Source organism: Mauremys mutica, chromosome 1, assembly GCF_020497125.1.
Source record: "Mauremys mutica isolate MM-2020 ecotype Southern chromosome 1, ASM2049712v1, whole genome shotgun sequence".
Lineage (NCBI taxonomy): Eukaryota > Metazoa > Chordata > Testudines > Geoemydidae > Mauremys > Mauremys mutica.
The window spans coordinates 369,859,352-369,879,154 of record NC_059072.1 but is presented as its reverse complement, the minus strand read 5'-3'; the positions used below and the strand labels follow the sequence as shown (position 1 = coordinate 369,879,154).

The window sequence follows — 19,803 nt, the reverse complement described above, 5'->3', positions numbered from 1 at the left end:
ACCAGCAGCTGAGTCAGTCTCTCTCCAGCTCTTGAGAGAGAGGGACCAGGCTGCCGGGGAGAGAAGGGTACTTGAGACAGAGCAGGGCTGAGGAAAGGGACGGGGAGCTGGGGAGCTCCAGCCTGGGAAATGCCCAGGCTGTGAGCCTGTTTAAAGGCCAAACCAGGTACTGGAGTTGCAAAGGTGCAGCCCAGGGTTAGGCACAGGCAGCAGGTCCAAACCCTCCTTGCCAGTGATGAGTGGTTTACAGACCCCAGTCTGCCCCAGTAAGCGGGGGCTGGGTGCTGACTGGCAGTAGCCACTGAGGCAAGGTGTTACTGCTAGGGACAGAACCCTGAGATAAAGAGGCACCGGGGTCCGGGAAGGACACAGGGGCCAGAGGCAGGCGAGACACCAGCCAGGATAACTCCCAGAATAATTCCCAGGATAACCAGCAGGAGGCACCCCACTGGTGAGTCTCAACTTTGCTACGTTGGCCACATCATCAAGACAGGTGACTGCAGATTCTCCCAATCCCGCTAGGAGACCATCTACATGTTTCTGGAAGGTGGCGGGTGCATTTTGCAGCCCAAAAGGGAGCACATTAAATTCATACACCCCTGCATGGGTGATGAAGGCTGACCTTTCCTTGGCGGGTTCATCCAGCGGTGCTAGCCAGTACCCCTTGGTTAAGTCTAAGGTAGAGATGAACTGGGCACTTCCCAGTTTCTCCAATAGCTCATCTGTGCGTGGCATTGGATAGTTGTCTCAGCAAGTCACGGCATTTAGCTTACGATAGTCTATGCAACAGCGTATTTCCCCATCCAGTTTGGCAACTAGAACCACTGGAGATGCCCATGCACTGTTAGAGGTGTTGATTACACCCATTTGTAGCATGTCCTGAATCTCCTGTTTTATAGCAATTTTGGCTTGAGGAGTCACCTGGTAAGGTTGGGCTCTAACTGGGTGAACATAACCTAGGTCAATGGAGTGGGAGAGGGCTGGGGCTGCGAGCTAGAGGCTAGGCTGATGGGAAAGGCAGCCACAGATGGGGCCACAGCTGGCCTTATAAAAGCCTGTGAGCCAGGAGCTCAGACATTCTCTCTCTAGCTATTGAGAGAGACGGGCCTGGCTGCTGGGGAGCTGACCGGGGTACCTAGAGTGGAGCTGGGCTGGGGAAGGCCAGAGGAGCTGGGAAGCTCCAGGCTGGAAAACCCCCAGGCTGCAGGCCTTGCTGATGGCCTAAAGCGGGTACTGGGGTTGCAGAGGGGCAGCCCAAAGGTAGGCAAGGGCAGTAGGTCCAAACCTTTCTTGCCGACGATGAGTGATGCGGACTGCAGTCTGCCCCAGTGTGCGGGGGCTAGGTGAGGACTGGCAGGACAGGCTGAGGCAAGATGGGGATAGAGGGAGGGGATTCCCTGGGGAAGGGAGACCCAGACTTCGGGGGTATTGCAGGGGGCAGAACCCTGATGTAGAGAGACACTGGGGTCCGGGAGGGATGCGGGGCCTAAAGCAAGCGAGACACTGGACACCAGAGGGTGCTCCAGAGGCTGGAAAGCTAATTCCCAGGACAACCAGCAGGAAGCACCGTGCCGGTGAGTCGTTGCTACACTACAGTACTGCTTTTCTCTGGGGGTCTTTTTCAGAAAAGAACTCCGAATATCCACAGCTACTCGCTGAAATGGAACCTCAATTATGGGGAGTGTCTGGAGATGGGCTTTGACCTGGTCTTGGGGCTTCCCCACTCGTTGGCACACCTCACAAGACTGGACAAGAGTAGAAATGTCCTTGCCCATCCTCTCCCAGTGGAAGGACTTCCCCAAACGGTCTTTGGTCCTGTTCATCCCACCATGGACACTAGGATGATCATGGGATAAACTCGAGAGCTAAGCTGGAACTTCCAACTGTCTCTGAGGATGCCAGTCTTCCTGGTGCCCACCAGAAAGAGTTTCCTTGTATAAAAGTCCTTGTTCGAGTTTTAGACAGGGTTGCAAGCGCTGGATTCAGTGCTGGCCATGGTTTTGGTGTTGGTTGCTCCACCAGTTCCAGTTCCAGGACTGGTTCTGGCTGAGTCTCTGCAACTGGATCCACTACTGCTGTCACAGATGTTGGCATGGGGTCTGGTTCCACCACCTCCGTCTGAGTCTCTGGTAACACAGAGGGGGCCCTGGTGGACGGCTCAGGAACAGGGATAGGAGTGAAGGGTTGCTTAGCCTGGCTGTGGGTGACCATTTCCACCCTCTTGGCTAACTTCACATGGTTGGCTAAGTCTTCCCCCAGCAGCCTGGGAATGGGATAATCTTCATAGACCGCAAAAGTCCACGTTCCTGACCAGCCCTTGTACTGGACAGGCAACTCGGCTGTAGGCAAGTCAAAAGAGTTTAACCTGAAGGGTTGAATCATCACTTGGGCCTCTGGTTTGATGTATTTGGGGTCCACTAAGGATTGGTGGATAGCTTACACCTGTGCTCCAGTGTCCCAGGCTTCCCGCCCACGCTCACAGTTTCCCTTCGCTCTGAGGATATCTGGGAGGCATCTGGGCCTGAGGACCTTTGGCATGACCCCAGTGCAATGAACTGTAATGTGTTGGGATTCTTGAGGCAGTTGGCCTTTACATGCCCCAGCTTGTTACATTTAGGACATCGCCCAGCTGACTGGTCACTGGGGCAAGGTGAGTTGCTGGAGAATGGTGTGCTGGGACGATAAGGTGTCTGGGTTTTCCTTGGGGTGTAGGTGGGGCCTTGGGCTGCTCCCGGTGGTAGGGTGTGGTCTGGAGGTGTCCCTTCCGGTAATCACACAAACTGCGACCCGGGTCGTTCCTCCTTGCTACTTCCACCCGTTTTGTTCCAATTTGCTCCACCCCTCTGGCGGTCTGGGACTGGTCATATTGATCAGCATAAGAAGCAAGACTTTCTGCTGAGTCCATTTTCTTATCCCACAAACACTGTTTTACATCATCATTGGTCATAGTCAGGAACTGCTCCTGGACAACCAAATCAGACATTCCTGCAAAGCTAGTTACACCCCTTCCTTTGACCCATTTATCCAACAGACCCTTCATCTGGTTGACATCAGCCACATTACTTAATACAGCCCCTCTCTGAAGGGTTCTAAATTTGACTCTGTAAGTGTCAGGTGTAACTTGAAATTGTTCTAAAACCAAATCTTTAAATCTACCATCATCAGAAGCATCCTCAATAGGCATCTTGTTGAATATATCCAGAGCTCTTCCAGTCAATTTTGCTACCAATGTGGTCATCTTGTGATCTTCAGTCATTGCATGGAGGGTGCACAGTCTCTCAAAGGTGATGAAATATTTGGCAGTATCACTGGATTCATCATATTGTGGACATAGTTGCTCCCATTTCTGGACTTTTGGGGAAGTGGAGCCAGCTGCTGAAGGGTTCCGTCTTTTCAGCTCCATAACAGCAAGTTCAGGCTTCTGGGCCTCAGTCTGGGCCTGTATTACTCTGTCTTTGAACTCCAGGGCTCCTTTATGGGCAGCCTCTTCCCTGGCTGCCTCTGCCTCCAAGTGCTGCTCTGCCCTCAGACAGAGAAAAAAACCTCCAGCTGCTCTCACCTAAAAAAAAGTATCCTTTAAAAAAACACCTCCTTGTTTTTCAAGCAGTCAAAAGGAAAAAAAAATGTGTCCTTTTAAAATCCTGCGGTCTTTGCTTCTGGTTCAAAATGATCCCACCGCGCTGCCACCATCTCACGGTTCCTCCCCACTCTGAACTCTGGGGTACAGATGTGGGGACCCCCATGAAAGATCCCCTCAGATTATATTCCACCAGTTTAGGTTAAAAACTTTCCCAAGGCACAAATTCCTTTCCTTGTCCTTCGATGGTATTGCTGCCACCACCAAGTGATTTAAACAAACATTCAGTGAGGGACCACTTGCGGCCCTATTCCCTCTAAAATATCCCCCCAATCCCCTTCACCCCCTTTCCTGGGGAGGCTTGAGAATAATATACCAACCAACAGGTTAACAAAGTGAGCACAGACCAAATCCCTGGTTTTTAGGACACTGAAAATCAATCAGGTTTTTAAAAGAAGTTTATTATTTAAAAAAAAAAAGTAAAAGAATCACACCTGTAAAATCAGGATGGAAGATAACTTTACACGGTAAATAAAAAGATTTAAAACTCAGAGGATTCCCCTCTGACTCTGCTTCCGAATTACAAAACTGGAATAAAATTACCTCTTAGCATAGAGAAAATTTACAAGCTAAAACAAAAGATAATCTAGTGCATTTCCTTGCCTTCCTTACAATTTTTGTAATCTTAGATGCTTATTTCAGGTATGTTTTTAGATTTTTTTCCCCGCTCTGGTTCCTCTCTGTCCGAGAGGGAACAAACAAAGAGAGCACAAACAAAATCTCCCCCACCCACCAGATTTAAAAGTATCTTATTTTCCCATTGGTCTTTCTGGTCAGGTGCCAGCTAGGTTAATTGAACTGATTAACCCCTTACAGGTAAGGGGATTCTTTATATTTGGCCAGGATAGATTTTATGTTACTCCATACATAAAGGTTGTTACACTACCCTTTATATTTCTGACAGCATATCTGGTCACCACATTTCAAAAATATATATTGGATTTGGAAAAGGTACAGAGAAGGGCAACAGAAATGATTAGGGGTATGGAACACCTTCCATGTGAGGAAAGATTGAAAAGACCGTGACTTTGACGTTTGGAAAAGGTATGATTAGGGGGAGAGGGGAGGTATTATAAAAATTCTATAAATCCATGAATGGTGTGGAAAAAATAAATAAGGAAAAGTTATTTACTCCTTCACATAACACAAAAACTAGGGGTCACCCAATGAAATTAATAGACAGCAGGTTTAAAACAAAATAAAGTATTTCTTCACAGTCACCCTTTGGAATTCTTTGACAGGTGATGTTGAAAAGGCCAAAACTATAACAGGGGTCCAATAATAACTATATAAGTTAATGGACAATAGGTCCATTAATGGCTATTAGCCATGATGCGCAGGGATCCAGCACCATGTTCTGAGTGTCCCTAGCCTCTGTTTTCCAAAAGCAGGGAGGGGGTGACAGGGGATGAATCACTTGATGATTTCCTGTTCTATTCATTCCCTCTAGAACACCTGCTATTGCTCACTGTCGGAAGACAGGATACTGGGCTAGATGGACCAATGATCATACCCAGCATGGCCAGTCCGATGTTCTTACATAGACCCCACTTTGCAGCCCAATGGGCTAGCTTCCCTTTATTATATTCACTGCTTTGCATTATATTCATGAGTTCTGATAAATGAAGGGGGTGGGGATAGCTCCATTTTATGGACCCAGAAGCTAGTTAGCTCTAATATCCCTTTTTTGTAGCTGTTCGCTAAATTTCCTAAATTCATACCCTTTTAAATTTAACAGGCACACTACAAATTGGAACTTGGAAAGAACCCAAATAACCGCTTAGGACAAAAATGACAAATGTAATATCTAACAACAAAAGGGCCATGGTAACAAACTGACATACATGATAATAAGTTAAAATCATTAATACTTTAGGAAAAAGACACCCCAACATTGGTAAGATGAGGAAATACAAAAAGCGAAAAAAATCCCCTACCGAATATGCATCAAACATAATCACATCATAATCACATCAGCATAACATATTATAAAAGTAGCATTACAGCCTAGGGCCATTCTTGAGAAGGAGATGTTGTCCTTAGGAGGTGTGAGAATGATGGCCACTGGTGATGGGGGGAACATGATGGTGTAACAATGCTGGTTCTGTCGGGACCCAACTGAGAGTGCCAGTTCAGGACAAATTGCTTAAAGCAAGGCAGTTAAAGCCCAAGGTTGGGGTTTTTCCACCTCAACCAGCCAGACAAAGAGGACTTCGGTCTCACCCCACTGGCTAACCACAAGTCACACAAGCAATTCCTTCAGACACTCCAGTTTCCCAGTATCACCACTAGTGCCACTCGTTATGGGGATGAATGGGTATGAAACCCAATACCTCAGTAAAAGAAAAAAGTTTCTCCTGATCCCAAAGGACCAAGCCCCAGACCCAGGTCAATATACAAATCAGATCTTGCACATAAATCACACTGTTGCCAATCCTTTAGAATCTAAAATCTAAAGGTTTATTCATAAAAGGAAAAAGATACAGATGAGCGCTAGAATTGGTTAAATGGAATCAATTACATACAGTAATGGGAAAGTCCTTGGTTCAGGCTTGTAGCAGTGATAAAATAAACTGCGAGTTTAAATTAAGACTCTGAAGTACATCCCCAGATGGGATGGGTCCTTAGTCCTTTGTTCAGAGCTTCAGTTTGTAGCAAAGTCCCGCCAGAGGTAAGAAGGAGGATTGAAGACAAGATAGAGAGGAGGCATCAGCCTTTTATAGTCTTTTCCAGGTGTAAGAACATCTCTTTGTTCTTACTGTGGAAAATTACAGCAAAATGGATTCTGGAGTCACATGGGCAAGTCCCTGCATACTTTGCTGAGTTACAAGGCATATCTGCCTTCTCTCAATGGGTCAGTTGTGTAGCTGATGGTCCTTAATGGGCCATCAAGCAGGCTAGGCAGAGCTAACACCAACTTGTCTGGGGTGTTACCCAGAAGCATAGCAGAAGTTTGAAATACAGACAGTAATTTCAACTAGAAAAATGACACACATATAAAGATAGCATAACCATAACCAGCAACCCATACCTTCTCTTAGACACCCTATTTGACCCTCTTTATAGAAGATTTGGTGCCACTACAGGACTTTGGTTGCAACAATGATCTATATGGTACCAGATTAGACCAATAACATCACAAATGGTAATGAGGAAGGTGATGGCCAACATTTCAGGTTGTTGTAAAGGCGAAGGTGTGAGTATATGGATGTGCAGATGTTCATTCTGTAGTATCTCTATCTACCTTACTGAGCTGGGGAGTTTGTGACTGTGCTAAATGTATTAATAAAGTATATTTGTAAAAAATAAAGAATTCCTATAGTTTGAGTGTTGCAACTGCGCACATCGGGGTTCTCGACAATATAATAATTTGAATAATACCGGGCCTGATCTTGGGGCAAGAATCTGTCAACCCTCAAAATGATATTTGGGGATTCTTAAATAATCAATATTATTAATATATAATCCAGAGATCGGGCAACAAGATGTATCTGCCCCTTGCTGTAACCAACTTGTCCCCACTCTCCTCCCAGAGCTGAGATAGAACCCAGGAGTCCTGATAGGATCACTATCTCCACAAAGTAACTAAAGAATAAGAACTTACATTAACATTGTAAACCAAACCAGTGTCCCTTACATGATTGGCCACAGGATGTGAGAACAAGTAAGTACTAGAGCTGAGTGAGTGTAATATATATTTTATTTTATTTCTTTGATACAGGAGTTATACACAGTGCTCCTGTCAGCTGATTGCTAAGTTGTCTGCCAAAAAACTAGAGTTTTCAAGGGTCTAAGTAGCCCCTGGAATCACAGCTAAAGTTGCCACCCCCACCAAAATCTGAAATGGCTCCTTTGTAGCTGGGGTGGGGGAGGGAGGTGGAAATGATCCAGCGAGTGACAGGGGGAGCGGAATAGAGGAGCAACTGATAAGCGTGGGAGCCTTGGGACGAAGAGGAAGAGCAGGGGCAGAGCCTTGGGAGAAGAGGTGGGGCAAGGGGTGGGTTTTCCGGGTCTCCAGTTACCAGCAATTAGAAAGGAGGCAACCCAGTGAATTGTAAATGGGCTGATTCCCCAGTCTGTCATGCTGACACAGCACAGTAATATCAGGACAAGGTTTAATGTCTCTCTGACTATTCAACAAGTGTGTCAGGAAGAGGGCCCAGCATCATGTCCCTTGTGAGCTTTGCACAGAGCTCGGTCTGAGAGCCAGAGCACCAGGAAAAAGGTTTAGGTCCCTTTATGAATAAAGAGCCGGAGCAGCCTGTCCCGGATCTGATTGGTGCTCACACCATAGATGATGGGGTTCAGCATGGGGGGCAGCAGGAGGTACACGTTGGCCATGAGAATGTGGAAATGCAGGGGCACATTGTGGCCAAACCGGTGCGTGAGGAAGGAGAAGAGACCTGGGATGTAAAAGGCTAAGATGATACAGAGGTGGGAGCTGCAGGTCCAAAAAGTCTTGAGCCGGGCGTCCTTTGTGGGGAGGCTGAAGATGGCCCTGAGGATCTGGATATAGGACACAGTGATAGAAAACACATCCAGACCCATCACCAAGAATGCCACAGAGAGTCCATAGTAACTACTGACGCTGATGTCGGCGCAGGCCAGCTTCACCACGGCTATGTGCTCACAGTACGAGTGGGGGATGATGTTGGTTCTCCAATATGACCACCGTGTGCCCAGGAAGGGATAGGGCAGTATGAGCACGATTCCACGCAGCATCACAGCCACAACAAACTTGGCCACCACAGGGTTTGTCAGGATGGTGGAATGTCTCAGGGGATCCCAGATGGCCACGTAGCGATTGAATGCCATGGCCACGAAGATCCCAGACTCTATCACTGAGAAGCAGTGAATGAAGTACATCTAGATGAAGCAGGCACTGAAATCGATCTCCCTGTAACTGAACCAGAAGATGCTCAGCGTTTTGGGCAGAATGGACGTGGATAGGACCAGGTCAGTGACTGCCAGCATGCAGAGGAAATAGTACATGGGCACATGGAGCTTTGGCTCCATCTTCACAATAAACAGAATGGTGATGTTCCCCAAGATGGCTATAGTGTATATGGTGCAGAAGGGGATGGAGATCCAGACATGGGCCATCTCCAGGCCAGGAATGCCCAGCAGGATGAAGGTGGAGGGGTTCTTGAAGTCAGTGGTGTTGTAATCTGACATGGAGTAGGGGAGAAGGTGTCCAACTCTGAGGCAGAACGGTGTCTCCTGCATGTACTGTATGTTCCTCTGACTTCCTGTATGTGCCCAGGCTCTAGGGTGATGATCGAAGTACAAATGTCTGGATGGAGAGACAATGTTAATGTGAGACACTATATGCCCAAATGGAGGTTGTTCTCATGCGTAAAGCAGTTTTGTCACCTTCACACACTGAAAAATGACACTTTCATTATTCAGAGAAATGAAATATGAAAAATTGACCCTACTAATGCCATTTCCCTATTTTATGGTACTCCTTGCATTAATAATTCCTACACATCTGGGACTGTTTAGTTTAGAGAAGAGAGAAAGAATGGAGTATATGATAGAGGAGAACAAAATAAAAGAATGGAACTGATTACATTGAAATGGAGAAAGAGAAAACAGTTCCCAACCAGTACTATCTATAGACCCTTACTGCTCCGAAAGGGCTAACTCCCCAAAGCTGAGGCAAATTATCAGCAAAACTGACTGGGAGGAATATTAGAGAGAAAAATGGGAATGAAAATTGGGAATTTTTCAAGAAGAGTTTATTAGATAGCTAAAAATCCATGATTCCACCATCAAGAAAGTGGACAGCTTTACCTAAAAGCCCAGTTCTGTGGCAAAGGGAAAGCCACAGTTTTTTGGGGGTGGGGGGAAGCAGTATATAAAAATGGGGAAAAGGGAATATAGACAGCAAGCAATACGAATTGGAAGTTATGAAAATTGATAAAGGATATTAAAGACATAAGAACATAAGAACGGCTGTACCGGGTCAGACCAAAGGTCCATCTAGCCCAGTATCTGTCTACCGACAGTGGCCAATGCCAGGTGCCCCAGAGGGAGTGAACCCAACAGGCAATGATCAAGTGATCTCTCTCCTGCCATCCATCTCTATCCTCTGACGAACAGAGGCTATGGACACCATTCTTACACATCCTAGCTAATAGCCATTCATCGACTTAGCCACCATGAATTTATCCAGTTCCCTTTTAAACATTGTTATAGTCCTAGCCTTCACAACCTCCTCAGGTAAGGAGTTCCACAAGTTGACTGTGCGCTGCATGAAGAAGAACTTCCTTTTATTTGTTTTAAACCTGCTGCCTATTAATTTCATTTGGTGACCCCTAGTTCTTGTATTATGGGAATAAGTAAATAACTTTTCCTTAGCCACTTTCACAACATCACTCATGATTTTATATACCTCTATCATACCCCCCTTAGTCTTCTCTTTTCCAAGCAGAAGAGTCCCAGCCTCTTTAATCTTTCCTCGTATGGGACCCTCTCCAAACCCCTAATCATTTTAGTTGCCTTTTTCTGAACCTTTTCTAGTGCTAGAATATCTTTTTTGAGGTGAGGAGACCACATCTGTACCACAGTATTCGAGATATGGGCGTACCATGGATTTATATAAGGGCAATAATATATTCTCAGTCTTATTTTCTATCCCCTTTTTAATGATTCCTAACATCATGTTTGCTTTTTTGACTGCCTCTGCACACTGCGTGGACATCTTCAGAGAACTATCCACGATGACTCCAAGATCTTTTTCCTGACTCGTTGTAGCTAAATTAGGCCCCATCATGTTGTATGTATAGTTGGGGTTATTTTTACCAATGTGCATTACTTTACATTTATCCACATTAAATTTCATTTGCCATTTTGTTGCCCAGTCACTTAGTTTTGTGAGATCTTTTTGAAGTTCTTCACAATCTGCTTTGGTCTTAACTATCTTGAGTAGTTTAGTATCATCTGAAAACTTTGCCACCTCACTGTTTACCCCTTTCTCCAGATCATTTATGAATAAATTGAATAGGATTGGTCCTAGGACTGACCCTTGGGGAACACCACTAGTTACCCCCCTTCATTCTGAGAATTTACCATTAATTCCTACCCTTTGTTCCCTGTCCTTTAACCAGTTCTCAATCCATGAAAGGACCTTCCCTTTTATCCCATGACAGCTTAATTTACGTAAGAGCCTTTGGTGAGGGACCTTGTCAAAGGCTTTCTGGAAATCTGAGTACACTATGTCCACCGGATCCCCCTTGTCCACATGTTTGTTGACCCCTTCAAAGAACTCTAATAGATTAGTAAGACACGATTTCCCTTTACAGAAACCATGTTGACTATTGCTCAACAGTTTATATTTTTCTATGTGTCTGACAATTTTATTCTTAACTATTGTTTCAACTAATTTGCCCGGTTGCTGACGTTAGACTTACAGGTCTGTAACTGACGGGATCACTCCTAGAGCCCTTTTTAAATATTGGCGTTACATTAGCTAACTTCCAGTCATTGGGTACCGAAGCCGATTTAAAGGACAGGTTACAAACCTTAGTTAATAGTTCCACAACTTCACATTTGAGTTCTTTCAGAACTCTTGGGTGAATGCCATCTGGTCCCGGTGACTTGTTAATGTTGAGTTTATCAATTAGTTCCAAACCCTCCTCTAGTGACACTTCAATCTGTGACAGTTCCTCAGATTTGTCACCTACAAAAGCCAGCTCAGGTTTGGGAATCTCCCTAACATCCTCAGCCGTGAAGACTGAAGCAAAGAATCCATTTAGTTTCTCCGCAATGACTTTATCGTCTTTAAGCGCTCCTTTTGTATTTTGATCGTCAAGGGGCCCCACTGGTTGTTTAGCAGGCTTCCTGCTTCTGATGTACTTCAAAAACATTTTGTTATTACCTTTGGAGTTTTTGGCTAGCCGTTCTTCAAATTCCTCTTTGGCTTTTCTTATTACACTCTTGCACTTAAATTGGCAGTGCTTGTGTTCCTTTCTATTTGCCTCACTAGGATTTGACTTCCACCTTTAAAGGAAGTCTTTTTATCTCTCACTGCTTCTTTTACATGGTTGTTAAGCCACGGTGGCTCTTTTTTAGTTCTTTTACTGTGTTTCTTAATTTGGGGTATACATTGAAGTTGGGCCTCTATTATTGTGTCTTTAAAAAGGGCCCATGCAACTTTCAGGGATTTCACTTTAGTCAATGTACCTTTTAACTTTTGTCTAACTAACCCCTTCATTTTTGTATAGCTCCCCCTTTTGAAATTAAATGCCACAGTGTTGAGCAGTTGAGGTGATCTTCCCACCACAGGGATGTTGAATGCTATTGCATTATGGTTACTATTTCCAAGCGGTCCTGCTATAGTTACCTCTTGGACCAGCTCCTGTGCTCCACTCAGGATTAAATCTAGAGTTGCCTCTCCCGTTGTGGGTTCCCATACCAGCTGCTCCATGAAGCAGTCATTTAAAGTATCGAGAAATTTTATCTCTGCTTTTCGTCCTGAAGTGAAATGTTCCCAGTCAATATGGGGATAATTGAAATCCCCCACTATTATTTTGATAGTTCTTAATTTTGATAGCCTCTCTAATTTCCCTTAGCATTTCATCATCACTATTACTGTCCTGGTCAGGTGGTCGATAGTAGATCCCTATTGTTATATTTTTACATAGCATGAAATTTGTATCCATAGAGAGTCTATGGAACATGCGGATTCACTTAAGATTTTTACTTCATTTGAGTCTACACTTTCTTTCACATATAGTGCCACTCCTCCCCCTGCACGACCTATTCTGTCCTTCCGATATATTTTGTACCCCCCCAAGCCCTACACCCCCTTTCCTGGGGAGGCTTGAGAATAATATCCTCACCAATTGGTACAGTTGAACACAGACCCAACCCCTTGGATCTTAAGAACAATGAAAAATCAATCCGGTTCTTAAGAGAAGAATTTATTTAAAAAAAGATAAAAGAATCACCTCTGTAAAATCAGGATGGAAGGTAACTTTACAGGGTAACAAAAAGAATCAAAACACAGAGGATTTCCCCTCCAGGCATAACTTTAAAGTTACAAAAACAAGGATCAACCTCCGTCTTAGCACAGGGAAATTCACAAGCTAAAACAAAAGATACTCTAACGCATTTCCTTGCTATTACTTACTATTTCTGTAACATTAGATGTAGCATTTCAGTGGGAGCTGGATTACTTGCTTAGTCTCTCCCTTTGTCTCCAAGGAAAACACACACAGAGCACAAAACAATGCCTCCCCCCTCCAGATTTTAAAATATCTTCTTTCCCCATTGGTCCTTCTGGTCAGGTGCCAACCAGGTTATCTGAGCTTCTTAACTTTTTACAGATACAGAGGGATTTTATGCTACCCTTGGCTGTATATTTATGACAGATGTGTTGGCAGGTCTCTGAGTGGGAGCAGAAGTGGAGTCCCGGAGTTCACACCTCACAGAAGCGAGAAGCTCACAAACTCCAGCTGTTTCTGAAAACCTCAGCTTCACCTTCAGAGGATGGCGAAGGCTCAGACTCCCTCTGCCAGATTTTCCTCTGCATCCCACCCAATGAACAGTCCCTACCAGAGAAGGAGTCCATTTCCCTCTTGGTGTGACAGAGACCATGATTACAGAAGGGGTGTCAGGACTCCTGGGTTCTATCTGTCATCCTGCCACTCATATTCTCTGTGACCTTGCCCAAGTCACTTCTCCCTGTGACTCATTTTGCCTATCTGTATAATGGGGATATGTTCACAGTGGCTTTGCTTTTCTAGGACTTTTCAAGATCTCACATTGAACGGTGCTGCACAGTATGAGGATAGTTATGGAGGAGAATTATTGATCTCTGATCCCTTTGCAACAGTCCCGTGTACCTGCAGAGTGTTCGTGTCTCCCCTCAGTCACCTTTCTCCAGATCTGTCTGTCTACAATCTACCTGGGCATTTACAGGGTATCAGACCCTATGGAGACCTAGGCATTATCTCTAGTTTTTGTTTTTTCCCTAATAAACTATAATTGTTAAATATACACAAATGCACAGAGCAGCCAACTCCTCTCAGACTCAGCACAGAGTTCCAGAGTTCTCATCTCCCTTTGGGAAGGTTCCTTAATTACTGTTTACTGCTAAAGCTGGATAAAGAGCACAGACACCCAGACAGGCTGGTGTGCAAATTGTTTACATCCAGACACTGTTTCTCCCTAGAGGCTGAGCGAACCCCAGTGGGATTGCTCAGAGCTATATTATAAACAGTGCACGCCCCTGTGTCAGCTCTCGGTGTGGGATGCTGCTGCAGATGCTGGGGTGAGAGAGGTGTGTGACACGGCTACCTGAGGGGGATTCCCAGGGAAGATGCTTCCATCTCAGGATTCACAGGTACCATCTCTTGCTCAGGAGCTCACCTGCTTGACAAACCCAGTGCAACACGGACATGATGGGAGAGAGAATAGGTCTGGGGTCCTTTCTGCTCTGTGCTGCCACTAAACATCCCAGGAACCTTGTCACAGGGAATGAGTTTACTCCGGTATCATGGGCCAAAATGTCCCTCTTTTCTGTGCATCTCTGCCCACTCCACACCAAGGTGGCTGCATTTCAGTGGCAAAACTCACCTTGGAGTAAGAAGTGAGTAAAGAGCAAAGAATCCAGCTGTGTGTTAATGCAGAGACACTGTCACCTCCTCCTTTTGCATTTCAGGGCTCTGGCTGTGAACTGGGGGGCGGAGGTGTTACCTGACTTTTACCTGGTGGAAATCACAGAGGTGGAAGGACTTCTTATTTGAACAACATGGGCAAGACATATATTTTCCTAGCTTCATTGAAGAAGTCAGCTGAGCTGTTATGCTCAGTTCAGAAGTTATGTCTGAAACTTAAAAAAAAACAATTCAGGCAGATGCAGACACTCAGCATAGGAAATTTCACTCTGAATGCCTAAAGTTTGGAAAATTTACAATTGTTAATGGGGGTGGGGGGCTGTTACCTGATTTTTATCTGCTATAAGGTTTGGGGGTGCTAGGGCTCCTTACTAGCTTCATTCGAGAAGTTGAGTGAAATGTTATGTCTGAAACTTTCATAAACTTTCATTAAACAATTCAGCCAGAAGCAGATACCCAGCATGGGAATTTTCAGTCCAAATGCTTAAAGTCTGGCAAATGTATAAAGAACTGAAAATGAAAACCAGGTCCCCTAACTGAAGGTGTCAGACAGCCTTAACTAAAGGTAGTGCCTTAATGGCCAACCCATTTGTGAATCCCATTCAGCTAAGCTCTGTGCTCCAGTAGTGTCAGTGGCAAGGAGTTCCACAGGCCAAATATGGATTATGGAGACAATTTTCTTTTCTCAGTGTTATATGTTCAGACTTTCAATAGAATTGGATGTTCCCTTGTTTGTGTGTTGTGAGACACAGTGGATATAAATGTCTGTTCTACTCCCTTTATCGATGGGTGCAGAGGGATAAGGTGAGAAGGGACCATCCAGTCTGACCTACTGCATAACACAGGCCATTACATTTCACCAGTTACCCCTACACTGAGCCCCTTGACTTGTGTGTCTCCAAGGCCTGGTCTGCACCAGGATTTGACATTGGAGAACCATAGAGCCACAGGGTGAGACGGGACCAAAGGTCAGCTAGCCTGACCCCCTGCCATGATGTAGGATGTGTCGGGCTCAACCATCCCGGCAGATGGTTTCCTGCCTCATTTGAAAAGCTTCCTGTAAAGGAGCTTCCAGAACCTCCCAAGTTGTCTGGTCCATTGTCCTGGTATTACAGGTAGGAAGCTTTTCCTGAGAGTTCATCTAAATCTCCTGTGCTGGAGTTTGACCCCACTGACTCTTTGTGACGGAGCAGGGAGGGGGGATGATTGACCTGGCGATGTCGCAGGGGAGTTTTACTGGGTCTGCCTGCATGGGAGATAGGAGAGCAGGGGGTGACTTCACTTGAGGGATGATACCTGAGCCCAATGATGAGCTGCCAAAATATTAACAACCAGTTCCCTCCTCCTCACCCCATGAGGGGGTCGTGTCCCCCCGCCCCCGGGACTCCTGCCCCGCCCCCAGGACCCCTGCCCCATCCACCCCCCTTCCCTGTCCCCTAACTGCCCCCTGCTGCCCCATCCAACCCCTTCTCTTATTCCTGATGCCCCCTGGAACCCCTGCTCCTGACTGCCTCCCACCGCCCCATCCAACCCCTGGTCCTTCCTGACTGCCCCCCCCCAGGACCCTTGCCCCCATTCAATTCCCCTGTTCCCTGCTCTCTGACGGCCCCCAGTCCCGACCCTAATCCACCCCCGCCCTCTATCCAACACCGTCTCCCTGCCCCCCTTACCGCGCTGCCTGGAGATGGGGGCCGTGCCACCCAGAGTCGGGGCTGGGAGCCGCGGGTGCTGGGCTGGAGTTCAGGGCCGGGCCAGAGCCACTGGTCAGGCCAGAGTTGAGGGTCAGGCCAGAGTCGGGGATCGGGGGCTGGCCCGGGGCTGGGGCCTAGCCCAGAACTGGGGGCCTGAGCCGCGCCGCCCGGCCGGAGTTGGGGTCCGGGTCAGGGCCGGGGGCCGGCCCGGAGCCGCGCCGCCCGGCCGGAGTCGGGTTCGGGGTCGGGGCCGGGGCTGGGGCCAGGGACGCACAGCACCTAGAGCCCTCCTTGTGCCCCCCCCACCCCAGCTCACCTGCAGGAAGCTGCTGCTTCCTTCTCAGCCCTCCCAGGCTTCCCGCGCTAAGAGCTGATTGGTGGGAAGCCCGGAGTGGGAGCCTTCAGAGGAGGAGGCAGAGCTGGAGCCAGGTGAGCTGGGGCCGGGGACAGGACAGGGCAGGGAGCTGCTGGAGCTTTTTGTTAAATTTAAAAGCCCTTTACAACCGGTTCTAAAAGGGTTTCTAAATTTAACAACCGGTTCCCACAAACCGGTGCGAACCGGCTGCAGCTCACCACTGCCTGAGCCTGTAACCTGAGCCAGGAAGGGGGTTGGGCCAGGTGACATCTTTGCCCAGGAAACTGGACAAAGGCTGGGGGAGGAGCCGGGGGGTGGCTGGGTGAGACGGCTGGAGGGGGTTTCAGTTTTGGAGCTGGCTGGGGAAATAGAGGGAATCCCCCAGGACTTGGGGTCTAAGATCCCTGTGAATGAGCAGCTGTTTCTGTGGAGCTGCTATCAATGATGCCCAGGTCCTTTCCCTGAGGTGTGTTCTAGTTGGGCTGTTTGCCCCTGGCATGTCTTGGAAAAGGTTTGTTCTTTTTCCACTCTCAGATCTCCCTAGGCATGTGCACGCAGTTTCTCCTAATGACTTTATCTCTCCATCCAGATATTTGTCCTGCAATGAACACCCTAGACGATGGGCACATTGAGGAAGTCAGGGGAACGTACAGTATATACAGGAGACACCGTTCTGCCTAAGAGTTGGACACCTTCTCCCCTACTCCATGCCCAATTCCAACACAACTGATTTCACCAACCCCTTCACCTTCATCCTGCAGGGCATTCCTGGCCTGGAGGCTGCCCATGTCTGGATCTCCATCCCCTTCTCCGCCATGTACGCCATAGCCATCTTGGGGAGCTTCACCATCCTGTTCATTGTGAAGAGGGAGCCGAGCCTCCATGAGCCCATGTACTATTTCCTCTGCATGCTGGCTGTCACCGACCTGGTCATGTCCATGTCCATCATGCCCAAAATGCTGAGCATCTTCTGGTTCAATTCCAGGGAGATCGATTTCAGTGCCTGCCTCACCCAGATGTACTTCATTCATTGCGCCTCAGAGATGGAGTCTGGGATCTTTGTGGCCATGGCTTTGGATCGCTATGTGGCCATCTGTGATCCCCTGAGACATTCCACCATCCTGACAAACCCCATGGTGGCCAAGATTGGCCTGGCCGTGGTGTTGCGCAGTGGTTTGCTTGTATTGCCCTTGCCCGTCCTGATAAGGCAGTGGCCATATTGCAGAACCAACATCATTCCTGAGCCGTTCTGCTTACACGTAGCCATGGTGAAGCTGGCCTGCGGCGATACCCGCGCCAGTAGTTACTACGGCCTCTTTGTGCTATTCTGTGTGATGGTTCTGGATGTGATTCTTATCGCTGTGTCCTATACCCAGATCCTCAGGGCCATCTTCAGCCTCCCCATAAAGGACGCCCGGCTCAAGACTTTGCGGACCTGCGGCTCCCACCTCTGTGCCATCTTAAGCTTTTACATCCCAGGTCTCTTCTCCTCCTTCATGTCCCGGTTTGGGCAGAATATGCCCCTGTATTTCCACGTTCTCATTTCCAACATGTGTTTCTTGCTCCCCCCCATGCTGAACCCCATCATCTATGGGGTGAGGACCAGGCAGATCCGGGACAGGCTGCTCCAGCTCTTTACTCATAAAGGGCCCTAAAGTTTTCTCCTGGTGCTCTGGCTCTCAGACCGAGCTCTGTGCAGAGCTGGCTGGTGACACGGTGCTGGGCCCCCTTCCCGGAGTTACTCACTGGGCAGCCAGAGAGACATTAGACCCTTCCCTGACCTTACTGTGCTGTGTCAGTGTGAGAAACTGGAGAATCAGTCTGTGTACAACTCATTAACTCATTGGGTTGCACCTTTCTAACTACTGGTAACTGGACCCTGTGACTTCACCCTCTGCCCCATATTCCCTTAAGACCCTGACCTCTGCCCCACATATTTCCCCTAGACCCCTTCCCATGCCCCACTTAGTCCATCAAGACCCATCTCTTTCTTGACTGGACTTTCTAGTTCAAAACCAGGCACCTGAGAACCCTGCATGGCACCTAGACACAGAAGCCAAAAAACGGAGTGTCCGGATAAAACCTAGATGGGTGGAAACCCCATTAACTCACCCTTTGTTATAGAAACCATCTGTATCCCCTATGTCTTTGGGCTTTTCCTGTACTCTGCTCTCACCCACCTTGTATGAAGGGGGTGAAGGCTGAGGCAGAGACATCTCTCTGTGAATAGGTTGGTCATTGACTCTCAGCCCCAGCAAGAGCTCGCCCAGTAGAAGGAGGGAGTAACTGAATTCTAGATAAAAGCAGTTTTCTCCAGCTTCTCTGCAGAGGGGCGGGCGTGGAAGGAATGGAACCTCCCCAGAAGCAGGAACAGAGAGAGAAAGTGTTGGTCCAGCCCTTCAGAAATACAGAGACTGGATGAGCCAGAAGAAGCTGGGGCAGGAGAGAGGCACCAGAGGAGACTCTTTGGTTGCAGGGCTCTGGCTGCAGCAGAGATGAGTTCCAGCTGGAGGAGAAGCCAGGAGTTCCAGGCCCCTGAACACCCTGGAGAGCTCCGACCAATCCCAAAGATGCTCCAGGATGATGTGGACAAAGTAATGCATATTGGAAAACATCATCCCAACCAGATATATAAAGTGAGGGTCTAAATTGTAGCCAATAATTTTAGTTCATTATTCATTTATTTTATTGTGCTATGATTAATCAATATGTTATACTATATTTTCACTGTATGTTAATTAGGGTTAAGTTGTGAATGATAGAAGTGTGGGACTGATCCATATTTAGAGGAACCAAGTACTAGACGTGAGTAAGACAGGCTGGAAGGCAAGAAGCTGTAGGCTGAGGCCTGGGAGACTTTAGTTTAGCTATTGTAGGCTTTGGGGACAAGAAATGATGACATAAGTGACTGGAAAATAACCCGATGCTCTAAGATTATGGGAAAAGAAGCACTAAGTGATAATATTGCACAAAATTACCCAGAAGTTTAATATTAGATCATAAAAACACTGTAAAAGCACGCCTTTCTCAGACCTGTGTCTTAATCACAGCATACAGGTTGTGTGTAAGTGGTAATGAGAATAAAGGGAACTTACCCAACCTCTAGAAGATTGGGGTCCCTTAAGTTTTCAGGGGACACAGGGAACCACCCGTCTGCTGATGATCGAGCTCTGAGAGACCCATCAGACCCTAACACTATTGTTAAGGATGGGAATAGAACTAGAGTTGTAACTGGTGCAGAGGTGTGTATAGAATTGCTATAGGCTTGGGTAATTGTAACTTTAATAAAACTTATCAAGTAGCCTAGGCCTTGTATGGATGAATGTATGTGTGGTCACTACCTTTGGTCTTTACGTGTTCCTAGAGACTCTAAATTTGAAGCAAGACTGAAACTGTCACCAGAGCCGAAGCCACGGTGGTGTAACACCAGATTACAAAATTTACTTTAAATAAAATAAAAGGCTACAAAATCAATGTTCTGTCTTGTTTTTTTTC

The 19,803-nt window shown here is 47.0% G+C and overlaps 1 protein-coding gene and 1 pseudogene across 1 annotated transcript; one reads left to right on the top strand and one right to left on the bottom strand.

Annotated features, from left to right (window-relative positions):
• Positions 1-7,864: 7,864 nt before the first annotated feature.
• Positions 7,865-8,812, bottom strand: LOC123375313 (annotated as a pseudogene).
• Positions 8,813-17,015: 8,203 nt separating this feature from the next.
• On the top strand, positions 17,016-18,335 carry LOC123363071 (olfactory receptor 51E1-like). The gene is made up of 2 exons (XM_045003782.1): positions 17,016-17,654; positions 18,255-18,335. Exons 1-2 carry the CDS (start codon positions 17,016-17,018, stop codon positions 18,333-18,335), a joined length of 720 nt encoding a protein of 239 aa, XP_044859717.1.
• Positions 18,336-19,803: the final 1,468 nt, after the last annotated feature.